The sequence below is a fragment of the Papaver somniferum genome, chromosome 8 (genome assembly GCF_003573695.1).
Source record: "Papaver somniferum cultivar HN1 chromosome 8, ASM357369v1, whole genome shotgun sequence".
Taxonomy (NCBI): Eukaryota; Viridiplantae; Streptophyta; class Magnoliopsida; order Ranunculales; family Papaveraceae; genus Papaver; species Papaver somniferum.
In genome coordinates, this window is record NC_039365.1 from 26,240,182 (window position 1) to 26,253,254 (window position 13,073).

The 13,073-nt window shown below is 33.6% G+C and overlaps 1 protein-coding gene across 2 annotated transcripts; it reads right to left on the reverse strand.

Annotated features, from left to right (window-relative positions):
- Positions 1-4,114: 4,114 nt before the first annotated feature.
- LOC113304621 (MADS-box protein SOC1-like) lies at positions 4,115-11,744 on the reverse strand. Of its 2 annotated transcripts, none has more exons than XM_026553765.1 (8): positions 11,553-11,744; positions 11,134-11,356; positions 6,718-6,814; positions 5,514-5,575; positions 5,315-5,414; positions 5,166-5,207; positions 5,017-5,058; positions 4,115-4,649 (listed from the first exon to the last, which is right to left on the reverse strand). In XM_026553765.1, exons 2-8 carry the CDS (start codon positions 11,316-11,318, stop codon positions 4,530-4,532), a joined length of 648 nt encoding a protein of 215 aa, XP_026409550.1. In that variant the 5' UTR covers positions 11,319-11,356; positions 11,553-11,744; the 3' UTR covers positions 4,115-4,529. The 2 variants fall into 2 exon arrangements, with proteins under 2 accessions (XP_026409550.1, XP_026409549.1); XM_026553764.1 differs by having other exon boundaries at positions 11,475-11,744.
- Positions 11,745-13,073: the final 1,329 nt, after the last annotated feature.

A 13,073-nucleotide genomic window follows, 5' to 3' on the forward strand; every position in this document is an offset into this window, starting at 1 on the left:
GACACGTAAACTATATAAAGTCAATTTTCAAAGTGAGAAGCAAAAGTAATTTTTTTCTAGCGGAAAAAGAAAAAGTTAGTTTTTGTGAAACAAAACTTGTTTACTCCTTACCTTTGACTTTTGAGAATGATTGAACACTCTTTACAAAAAAAAAAAGAAAAAAAAAAGACTATCGAAAAGAAAAATGTCAGGATTCCTTCAGTGATAGTGTGAAGCTCTACATTTACAATTGATATGTAGGAACTAATATCTTTGATGGTTTCCATCTGAATTCAATTTTACAAAATTGTTTGCAGTCATGAGTTAATTGTAATCTCTGTTATTTTCATGGCTATGTTTTGAACTGATATTTGTATTTTTTTTGTGCATCTTAATCATTGTCCTGGTGGTGAGTTGTTTTATTCAATATATTCTTCAAAAAAAACAAAAAACTATCGATCCATAATCAAATTTGTTGGCCTTCAATTCAATACATATTACAATTTTGTGATAGTTATAAATTATCATGAAATTGACAGCAAAATTCAAAGACTACAAAGTTGCCACGCCAGTGACACAAGGCTAGGAAATCGAAGTTGCTTCCCATCCACCGGTTCCATACACCATCTTAATACACCCTTATGTGTAATGGGATCGCACCGTAGATGGGAAATGGGGAGTCTGTGAGAGCTTTCAGGGGACCAATAAGGGATGAGGGCATAGGCGGGGTATTTTTTTCGGAAAATGGGTCATTTTTCCAAATATTTTTAAAACATGATTCAAATGGACGAGTAAAAATTAGTATGGGTGAAATGAACACCAAAAAAAATAGTAAGAATGAAACTGGATTCATCCTGGCTTAAACTTAATAAAGAGCGAGGATGAAACTGGATGCATCTTGATGTAAATTAAAAATAAGAAAAAGTATTTCAAAATGGGTAGGATGAAACTGTTTACATCCTGCCTGTTTTTACATTCTTGTCCATTTAAACAGTATCAAATTTTACATGTCTTTTTTACTCAGGAATTGTTGATTTTGATCTTTTTAACCAATTTGGTGTATTATTTTGGGTATAAAACTGGCAGATATAAAACATTTTCGCTAAGAAACCAGGTTTAGCATGTCGACATGCAAAAAAAATTAGCTTGAGAGTGACCGGCCAACTGTGTGGGATTTGTAATACAAGCCTTTTTGTTGTGATTCGGGACAACCCTATTTTCATTATCAAGTCTCTCGACCCAATGTAGTACGGCAACATCACCCGGTACAGAATATTGAGATGTGTAGATAGTAGGTCGGAAAATAACGTCACAATGTTTGTTGTCGTACTTCTTAACACTGCATTGTTCCAATTTTATTTGTTTTATGACTTCCATCTTTTCACCGTAAGGTCACTTTACAGAATGAGTTTTATCTTCCCAATGTAAATGTAATTAAAACGATTAAAATGGTGGAAAACTAATTTTCCAAATGGTAAAGCTAATATTGATGTGGCTATGTATGTAACGGTATGTTGATTCACCCGATAAGCAGGTGCAGGTGGAATTGCACATGCGAAATGGACATAGGTTGGTCATAAACTATGCTCGAGATATTTTTGTGAAAATGGATATTTGTAGCAGTGGCAGTTGATTAAAATCATATCTGATTTTATTATAAGATCGATCTGTCAATAATATCTCCTATCTTGAAATAGATATTATTTATATATTAGTATAAAATAAGTTGGTCCAAAAAAGTGAGAAAAATCTTGAGAGCTACGTACATCATCCTCACTTCAGCAGACAGCCCCATCCATATATAGTTCTATTCCTTGTTTCCTTCACCACTGTCTTTAGGACTTTCCATAAAGGGCAATCTACTAATAAGCTGTCATTTATAACATATATAAATATCCCTGCAACTTGGTGAGGTACACGGACCCTACTGCTCTGCATCACTCTATGCGTAAGGGCAAGGCCACAACACACAAGAACCGAACACTTGTAAAAGAAAATAAAATGATATGATGAAAAACTTTACAGGAGAAAATTGTCTGTAAATTTGTGATGCTAGCTGTTTTATTTTCTGACTCACATATCCCAAATGTGATTTGTAAGCCAAGTGAAATGACAAAATGTACACATTCATAAGGTGTTAAGAGTAAACTTTAGGTTATGATGATTCCGACCATCTAACTCAATTTCTTAGTGAAAGAAACTGCCGCACTTTTGAAAATAATTGTGTATAAAACTGATGACTGACTTGTGTTTACAGGTTAAAATTCTTGTGCTAATGTGGGCTGGTTAGTGTAGGTAATAGAATTCATTTGAACTTCTCTTACACTGTACATCATTGGAGTACAATCTTTCTGTAATCTGTTTTATTTTGCTTTGTTCTACCTCTGGTAGATTATTTGTACATTCTTTATCTTTGAATAAATCTCTCAATTATCAAAAAAACAAAACTCAATTACTTAGTAAATTTCTAAAAATTTAGTTGGATATTGGTCAAAACCCTAATCAGAGTCATGTAAAAATGAGTGTGAGAACAGTCATAGTGGTAAAAAAAATTCTCACGTGTTGCTCGTGCATTTTCCAGCTAATATTATCATGACCAAACCATTTTACATATGGTTATTATGATAAAATTTGCAAAAATATTTGTTAAACGAAGCATTGCTTAAATTAACTATACTGATTAAACATTTTTTTATATTTTACAAGTATAATGGTTAGTGTTGATGCTATTAAATCAAAAATATTTAAAAAGCACACAAACGATAGTTTTTTCGCTACGTAGTGAGTGAAAAACCAACATTCAAAAGGATCAACCATATCCTAACCTTAATTATAAATTTTAAGGTTATAACTTTTCCAAAACATGGTCAAACATTAAGATTTTTTTTTTTCTTTTTCAAGATAAAGTATTGTTTTTTCAAGGATGTATATATCATGAATTGGTGATAAATAACAAGTTTGTCTAAGAATAGACAAACATATATACCAATGAGATAGTACATATATAAGAAATTCAAGCACTATTAATATAGTGTGTGATGTATGCATATGATGCCACCTATGTGTAAGACGCAAAAAAGCGTCATACGCGAATCTAAAGCACATGTAACCATCTTAGGCATGCCCATGCTACATCTTAATTGTAGCAAAATCCAACTACTATAACCCTTCGCTTCACTTTAATGTGGCGATTTCGCTTCACTTCGCGACAAGTAAAAGTGGATCAGATCTGATGCACTTTGTAATTAAGAGTTGAGACACGGAAACTGAGTTTTCTTCGTTTGAAAAATTGCTTTACAGAAAATCAGTTTCCGTGACTTTTTTGGATGGATACTAAGTTTTCGTTTTCAAAATTTCAGTATTATTTAAAGTATTTTACTAATCCCTTTTTCCTATTATATCTCCATTTTGTCTTCTGAAACTTTTTTATACACAAATCAGATTTATCTTAATCCACTGAAATAAAATTTGTAAAAAGAAAAGGAAGAAAAGTTTTGCACTATTTGCACGGAAACTGAGTTTTCGTATATGTAAGCTAGGGATGCCCTTCCCCTATAATAAGGTGCACCTTTATTCTTATTTCGCTTCCCTACAATTAAACTATGACGAAGAGAAACGCTTAACCATATTATTTTCCCTGAAGACAATACAAAAATATTAAACATCTTGCTAACAGTATTAGGAGCTCTTGAACATCAAAATTTAACACTTGAAAACATGTCACAATGTGAGAATGACAGTTTGCTTTGAAACTTTATGTAATGGGCAATGCCCTAGTTTGATTTACTCCCTCCGTTCCTAAATAATAGGCTGGTTTTTATAAATAGATGTTTCAAAAAAATTGGTTGGTTTCCTAATGCTCTAGTCAAATGTTACTTTAGTTTTCTGTGATCACTTTTCTCTTAACTTCTTTTGATGACAAGTGTCATGTGGACTATTTCACTTTACTTCTTTTACTGACAAGTGTCATGGGGACCATTTCACTTCACTTCTTTTATTGACAAGTGTAATGAGGACCACTTTCAATGATTAATTCTCTTAATTTTCTGTAAAAACAAAACGAGTCTATTTATTAGGAACGCAGGGAGTAGTTTATAAAAGTTTCTTCTTTTTATTAAGAAAAATTCAGCCCTGTTGTACATAAATATTAAATTCTTATACCACTCATATACTCAAGCTGATTTATTTTACACACCTCAATATTAGAAAATTCAGCTCTGATTACATTAACAGAAGAAATTGGCCGTATGATTCTGAAAATCAAGAAAAATTCAGCCCTGTTCTATATAAATATTAAATTCTTACACCACTCATATACTCGGGCTGATTTATTTTACACACCTCAATATCAGAAAATTCAGTTCTGATTACATTAACACGAGAAATTGGCCGTATGATTTTGAAAATCAAGAATACCTATTTAACTGAATAAATAATATGACAGCTTTAATATAGTTATGATGAGATATCAACTTTCGTTACCTCGGGCCTAAGCACAATCATAACGATAGCAAGTAAGAGGATGTGGAGTTATATATAACGACATTATGTCATCTTCTTTCAGGTCTGCCAATTTGTAGCTCAGTTTCCACCTCATGAGAATCTGGAGTAATTTCATAAGGTGTTATTTCCCTCTCTTGGTTCTGCTGTTCCGCTTGTCGAGGCCCGCACTGTTACGGCAAAATGAAAGATGGTCAGTCATTAACTAGGTAGCTTTGAGCTTGCTCTTCTCTCTTTTATCACAATCGGACTTAGCTCCGACCCTTGTTGTTCCTCCCTAAAAAACTCATGCAGTTCAAGTAAAGTATGTTTGCACATGCTCAAATACAAGCTCCTTTCTATCATGGTATTCCACAACTGGATGCTCTCATTTTCGCCATTAAAATCAGGAGGCAGAAGTGAGTGATTCCTCACCTCTGCGGAAATAAATACAACCAAAATGGTTGTGGGACTTTATAAACTGGACCAGAACTCGTTCACAATTTGTACTTTTCCTTTTTTAAGTCTGCAAATGAAAATAAAACTAACTAAAATTACCTTCTCGCATAAAACTTCATTCTCTTCTAATAGCTGCTTTTCCTGAAATGTATGCAATATCATTTGCAAATTACTATCAAGCATTAGAAGAAAAAAAGATCAACGGAATGCGCGAATCTAATAAAGTGACATGTAACGTGTCAATTTACCTTTTGTTTTAGTTGCTCAATCTTTTCCCTATATAACTGATTCTGAAGTAAACAGGACGACATCAAAGATATGTTTATTTTCAGTTCGCGTTTTTCGAGTTTTAAAGAAATCGAACATGATAACGCTGTGATGGATTAAACCATTTTACCTTTCTTGCCCTGATATTAAGTAGGCTCTTCTCCAACTGATTCTCAGCTGTCTGCAATTCGTCAATGGAGCAAGATTCTAAGCCTTCTCCCATTAGCTTCCTACAAGAAATTGTTTCCAGACTTCATAAAATGAATTTAAAGCAGGCAACTCATTCCAACAAAAAATGCACTACGTTGAAAAGGCTCTCGTCTTTGAACCTTTTAGAGGCTTCAAGATTCTCGATCTTCTTTGCGAGGTATGCAGCTTCATATTTCAATTGCTGAGACAAACAAATAGTTAAGATATCAGGAGTGCGTTAACATTGTCAATTACCGAAAAAACAGCAAAGAAAAAGAAGAAGAAGAAGAAGAATATAGAAGAAGTGGTGATTCTGGTGAATGAACTAGCTCTTTCACGCTAGCAAGGGTGATAAGGTGACAAAGGACAACAGTATACACTGGATTCTAAATCATTCTTGGAAGAAAATACAATTGCTTACTAGACTTGGAAATTGTAAATTCAAATTATAAGAACTTGTGTCTGCTTCCTCCAAAACTTCAGAGATCTTTGTGATCTTAGGAAGAGTATTTCATAGACTGACAAAAATGAACAGACGTTCACAATGAAATGAACTAATAATAAAAGATTTTACGGCACCCTATAGACTGTTGCTAGAACGTTTTACTCGTATACCCATATCTATCTCGTTTGCATCACACACTGCTTTCAGAATTCTTTAGCTATAGATCAGTAGACAAAATTTCAGATCATAGAAACAGTGATTTACGTCTTCATATAAACTACTAATATATCATTTGTCGAAACAACTGCACACACAATAAAGCACACTGCAGCAATTTTTATAGTACAGCAAAGAACAGAGTTTTGAACTTCATTAGTCTATCAAGAAAATAAAGAACTCTGGCTTGTCAGAAATCTTCTGTTTTACTGAAAAATCCTAATGAAAGGGAAAAATGATACTATATTATATATCCTGGTATGTACAGCAGTTCTCATCACACCACTAAAAAATACCACCTCAGCCGCAACACAAAAGGAATCCAAAAGGAATCGTGCAAAAGCAAAGTTATTGGCTTATTCAACTTTCCATCGAAGTCCATAGACTCCACACCTCGAGAGAGGTATTGATTGCATGCTTTAGTGTTGTATATTTATCAACAACCAAATATTACAGGATCGTACTAGGTTGCAGTAGTCATTTTAGAGCTACCATGATCTACTTTTCCATACAGACAGAGTTTCACATTTTCAAGCAGTAACTTCACATTTTACTACACACTCGATGTCTTAATATGAAAACCTGTGTAGTTTGGCGTTAGCTAATATCTACATCCAAATACTAGTGAACAAGACACAAGATATATTTGAGTGAAAAAGTTTAAGTCAAAGAGGTGACCTGACCTGTGAATTTTGTTGTTCTATTGCTTTGCTGTTGCTGCTGTAATTGACCTGTACATTTTTGTTGTACTTCTGGTAGCGCTCGATCGTCTTTCGCATACTGGAAACCACAGTTACGAATAAAATAAATCGTTAACAAAAGTCTTAAGTTTCAAAACCAAGTGAAACTGGAAAAGGAAAGTACAGCAGTAAGTGGTAATTATTACTGACAGCAGAACTAAGATGAAGTAAAAAGATCTTTTAGAACATAAAACTAGCAATTAATTTATAAAAACTTAAACAAGTTTACACTAAATATATCTCCTAAACAAAGCAAAAAACAACATCAGGTTCCCGGATCACAAGTTCTAAAGAAAATCCAGAATTTCCATCTCTTGATTATATGCTGCATGCGGCAATGTCACAGGGTTTTTTCCAACATACTTATTGTTGTGTTTGTCTTTGAGTGTTGTTATTTAGATCCCTTTACAGACCCCTAGCAACTTGTGTATAATCAGTGTGACCTGCTGACATACATTAACTTAGTTCAAAATCTCAGCATTTTGTAGACTTCGATTATATACAACAAGAATGACTGTAGTCCAGCAACGCTAAGTAATATATTAGTAAAACCTTCATAAGAAATAAGATAAATCAATTTAGTCAATGTTGGTTCCTAAATAATTATAAGAAATAAATCAATTTAAATTATTTAATGAATGTTGGCTCCTAAATAATTATAAGAAATAAGATGCTAAGGGAATTCATATTCCAGCAACCAACCCTACACTCTAGTAGGGAAACTCTGAAGGGGAGAAACTGCAAATAAAAGCATTATCATTTCAATTGTTGTTGAGGTAATTGCACATGAATCTCAGCTCTTCAACCCTCCTCCCCTCACAGGATTAAGAAATATTGGGACACACAGTACCAAATGCTTCTCCTCTCAATACAGTGTAGGAATTCTCAAGCACGCTTGGTTGGGAGTAAGGAATCATTCATGCTCCTTGGATCACGTTTCCATTCCCTAGTTTGGAACGTGCCGTAACTATGAGCATCAACTATGACCTTATATTTAAGTTTTAATTAAAGCTTAAACAAACAATGAACAGAACAACTTCTAGTTTACAAGGATAACAACGCCCACCTAGCCATGGCGTTTAACAGATGAAGTCAAGAACTCTTAGGCCTCAACCGCCCACCCTTTGTGCCAACCCTCGTGCTCCTCATAATGGATTTGTCGAGTAAGTGATGGCTCCTGTCTTACAACCTCATATTGAGGAAATGATATGAAGGATGACAAGTTCATCCCCCAAGATACACTCGAAATGCCTCAACAACTCTCTTGGTCGTATTTAAGAGAGGAATGCTTCATGATTCAAAATTTGTTTAAAGCCCTAAATTCTTGCAAGATGTGAAGACCAACATTAAAAAAGCTAAGCACAAGGCTGATATCATAGACATCAAAATTGCCCCAAACATCATGGAATCTTTCGTTTGGAGACGTTGAGATTACCGACCATCCAACAGGTAATCGGAGATGATATTAATATGCCGAAGCAAACATTTAATGTGATTATTAACTTCGAAGAAAACGTGGGAAATTCAAAGCTAGATTACAATTTCAAGAGGAGATGTCAATAATCACCCTAGGATTTGTCGAGATTTGATCATCAATATAGTAGAGAATGATCAGAGACATCTACTGAATAACTTAATTTAGTTGCAAATGGGAAATACACAAACAAAATGGCGAACAACACCACAGGGAAACAAAAAGTTCAAAAACAATGCGGAAACTAAATACTAATAGAGAAAGCATTTCTGCCAATATCTCTAATGCAACACCTCAATTTTATAACCCAGCTGATGATTATTTATGCTCTCGCACACACGATCAGAAACTCCATTAGTCCAATAAGAATGCTAATTGACCAAGACCTATGGATCGAACTACAATGCAGAAGGCTGTCATATCAAATCAGTAGTGATGGCTTGGTATCTGTTCAACCGTTAGTAAATACACAATGTCTATTGTTGAGTCCCTGTAACACTTAAGGTATTAAGTGTTTTCTAGGGTTAAGATGACAAACCAACCTACTTCCTATTAAAATTTGGAAACAACATAAAAATTATATGCTTTTGTTCGTAGATAAGACAATGCAGTTAAGTGCTTCAAACATTAAACAATGGTCCACTGGAAAGCCAGTGAGCCGAGAGTAACACCAAGTATGTAACAAAACCGGCACATACGGTGACACTTCCATATTTTTTTCTTGCTCTGGATGGTGTCCCATGAGACTTGAGGGACGCCTATCCACGCATAGCTGGTCAACTCTAACTATTTGTATAACCAAAAGTTTGAGAGGAATGACTAAGTGCAACAAGGGTTTGTTTCACTTAGATGCACAACCAAGTAATCAGCAGCATTATGATCAACTCCTTAATCTCAGCAATACCTCACTCTATACGACATCATCAAACAAAAAGTCATAAAATTAAAGCCTAAACTAATAAGCTTGGTCGAGTGAATCTTTGTGAACAATAGGGATAAAAAAAGCCTCTTTTATATGGGTTGCCCAACTAACTAGGAAATAATAGTCAATCCTTGAATGAATCCAACTAACTAGGAAGCACTTTTTACAACACCGTAGACTAGATTACTTTACATCTAAATAAAACTATCTAGCCTGATTGCTTATAAAGACAATGCTTATGCATATTGACTTAATGTGAAGAATATGAGGTAAATCAATGCATAATCACTTCAATACAGCAGCAGTTCCTAATAAACTCTTGGTTGATACTCGTTCAAATCGTGGCATGCAGTAATTCCGCTGAAAGTTGTAACGACTTATACTGAACAAGAAATCAAGAATGAGAAAATTAACAAATAACCAACACTTAGAAAGCTTCAGTTTGACAATTTATGAGGTTTCTACAGTATTCATCAAGGTTTTGCAGGACTTGTAAGTTGAGCATGCATGTACTCACTAAATGTTCATTTGAAGAAGGATTTAAGTTTAGGAATGGCAGAACTCGTCATTTATATTTACAGAAAGCAAAAATAGAATGAGTTCATACCAACTAACGAGGACCCACCTTAAGAAGCTAATGGAGCTCATCATGCCGAATCAACAATTCCTCCGGAGAAATCTAAAGTAGAAGAATTCGAACAATAACGTATTTGCACTGTGTTTGGAATATTACATGGTGCATGGTATTTATAATAGCCTTGAATTAGGGAAATTTAATAGTTTGCTAAGAAGATTCCCCGTACTGTTGATCTTGTCATACCATCAACTGAATTTTGGCATTGCTATCAGCATCTAATACAAAACTAGGGAGCCTAAAAGTCCATTCATATTCTAGCTTTCAAAAGCTTACATAAAATACTAAATCAGACTGTTCATCCCCTTTCATATACATGAATTGGAATCAACAGTATACAACACAAACAAAGACCATTCTTGCCGTTATCTACACTTCGACTTCTCATTACATTGCAATCAAGGACTACCAAGCTAAGTTAGCTACTAACTTTCATATTCTGGTTTTATCTACGTATTTGGGGATTAGGGTTGGTTTCATTCATTTGCGCACTATCAATTTCCTAGCAAAAACAAAGAGAGGGTGTAATTTATTCTAGAGAAAATGATAATACAGAAAATAGACAACTAGCTTGATTTATATAGCAGGTGATGATGATGATATTGTTAAGAACACTGAAACTTTCAACTAGTAAAATTCATCTCATGCAAAGAATCATTTAGTACATACAGCATAAAATTGATCGGATTCAATTAAAATTATTCCTTAAAATTATACAGCTGAAGAACACAACAAAAAACCCTGAAACACGATAGGATCTAATTTATTCACCAAATGATATAATAATTATTTACTAGTGAAACCCTAAAACCAATAGCAGACTAACACAACATGTTTCCCTCACTTTGAGAACAAAAATAAATAAATAATGACCATTCTTGATCTTCGAAATAATACACAAAAGCATTTCAAAAATGGACCAATAGTCTTGCCTAAAACAACTGAAAAAATCTCGAGGTGGTAAATAATGATGAACTCGATAACCAAAACCAGAACACGACCATGAGAATGAGGACGAGGATGAGCTAAATGAATCAAATCTATGTGTTGAAGAACAAAAAAAAAAGTGAAGAAAAAAACACAGATCTGTGGCTGAAAAACTAAAATCGATGAATAAAAATGATAGTATGATGAAACTGAGACGAAAAATTAAGATCCGGAAAAAGGGATTTTGGTTTCAGCTTTTTGAATTTGAAGGATGAGCTAAGATAAGAGACACAGAGAATGTTTGTAGAGAAAGGACAGTAAAGACTACTTTAGGAACCAACATGTAAAACAAGGGTAGTACTACTCTGAAGAAAAGGGAAAAAATAATGGAAGGAAAAATACCTGGTAGTGCTGGAGAATTCATAGAGTTTTCCTCTTGGTGAGAAGACTATTAGAGCAACTTCAGCTTCACAGAGTACAGAAAGTTCAAAAGCTTTTTTCAGCAAACCATTTCTTCTCTTTGAAAATGTTACTTGTCTACTTGTTGCATTTTCTATTCTTCTCATTTCTGTTTTTCCCCTCACCATTTCTACTCAAAAATCTACTTTCTTATATAATCTGTTATCTTCATCGTCATCAAAATCAAAAAAAAAAAAAAAAAGTCAAAGTAAGTATCAAATTTGAAATAAAATCATCAAAATTAGTACTAGTAGAAAAAGATCAAGTAGCTAGCTCAAACTCACCTTGAAGGTAAAAATGTTGATGAAAAATGAAGAATGATAGAAGAAAAAGATGCTTCTGTTTGAGAAAGAAAGACCGACCTAGTTTTGGAGGTTGTATCTATCTTGATATCTTTCTTTCCTCATTCGCTCAATGTCTTTATATAGAAAGTAAAACAACAAACTCATTCAAAACCTAACTTTCCTTATTTATCTCTTTACCTAAGTAGTGTAGTGACACAACCCTTTTTTTTCTTTTTTTGTTCTTAGTATTTTTTCATTTTTTTTCATATTTAATCTGTCTCAATTTTAACTGGAAGACAACAGACTAACAGAGTTTAAACAGGAAGATGAGTGAGTGAAGAAAGTAGAGGACTGTGTTTAACGTTATCACAGAAATATTTCTTTCTCTCTATTAAATTCAAAAATGATTTCACCGTACATAATCGATAGTACATTACGTGTCGTGATCTTAATGGTAGTGGGTTGCCATGTGTCGAATAGTTATTATTCCGGCTAATCCTCACACTTGACACCTTCACCTGGCTCATTTTATTATCCCACCTCTAGTAGGATCGTTTTCTTACCGAATGATTTTCTCAATAAAGATACATCCAAGGAGATTTTATTTTATTTTTTTCTAAAAAGAAGATTTCATTATGGAGATGAAGAATGTACAACCGGTCTACCAAAGATAAAAAAAAACGGACGAAAAATAGGAAAAAACTACCTACGAAGGAATAAAGTTTCCCAGTTTGAAACAGAGTAATCGAAGTTCAGATATACTCTAGACCCTTTGACACAAGTCCAAGATAAAACTATAGATTTTGCCTCATTACACAAATCAATATCAACCCTGAAATCATACTTTTCTCAAAAATATGGCAGTCTTGCCCAAGGAGAAATCTCTCTGCCGAAACAAACTTATTGGAACCAAACCCACCTCCTATTTCTTTGGGTGGAATTTTAGGAGTTATTTTTGTTAGAGTGCTCCACGGGATATAATCTCGATGCGTGTGGAATCGCTATAATTTTCTGAAAGTTTTATTTGACAGTTGTTATATGAAGCCCACCTTATGATCTATATATGATAGCCCTCTTAGGCCTCGAGACTAGTTTGACCTATTAACCATGGTTAGTAGCTTGGTAGAGATATCCTAGAATGGGAACAAAAAAAAAAGTAACACAGGTATTATTTTATTTTAAAATGAGAGATAATTTATGGAAAAAAATTTAAAATTGACTCTAATAACTTATTTTCAATCTGAATCTCATATATCTGGATTTTGAATCAATACACATATAACAACTATATTTTATCTGAGAACAAATAAATTTCAAATTCTCTAGACACTTTGAATTTTTCCAGTAAAACGAAATTATCTCAAGTCCTAATTTGGAAAGTAACTAGTAAATTATTATATGCAGGTTTGTTGATAAATATATAAATCATGCATAGTCTCGTAACACAAAATGGAACGCTTAAATTAGCATTACGTTTATAATTTATATTAAAGTGCACCATTTCTATTTAATATAAGAATTAAACAGAAGCTATTTGTTGGGAAATTGATTTCCTCACCTCGATACCAATTTTACTAAAAGATAGTGGATTAAATTACT

Bases quoted from the DNA above. Each gene is read 5' to 3' on its own strand.
- LOC113304621 (XM_026553765.1), bottom strand. From the start codon at position 11,318: ATGGTGAGGGGAAAAACAGAAATGAGAAGAATAGAAAATGCAACAAGT. The intron at 6,815-11,133 runs GTATTTTTCCTT...TGTGGTTTCCAG, and splicing joins GAATTCTCCAGCACTACCAG to TATGCGAAAGACGATCGAGC. The intron at 4,650-5,016 runs GTAATTTTAGTT...TTGCCGTAACAG, and splicing joins ATGAAGTTTTATGCGAGAAG to TGCGGGCCTCGACAAGCGGA.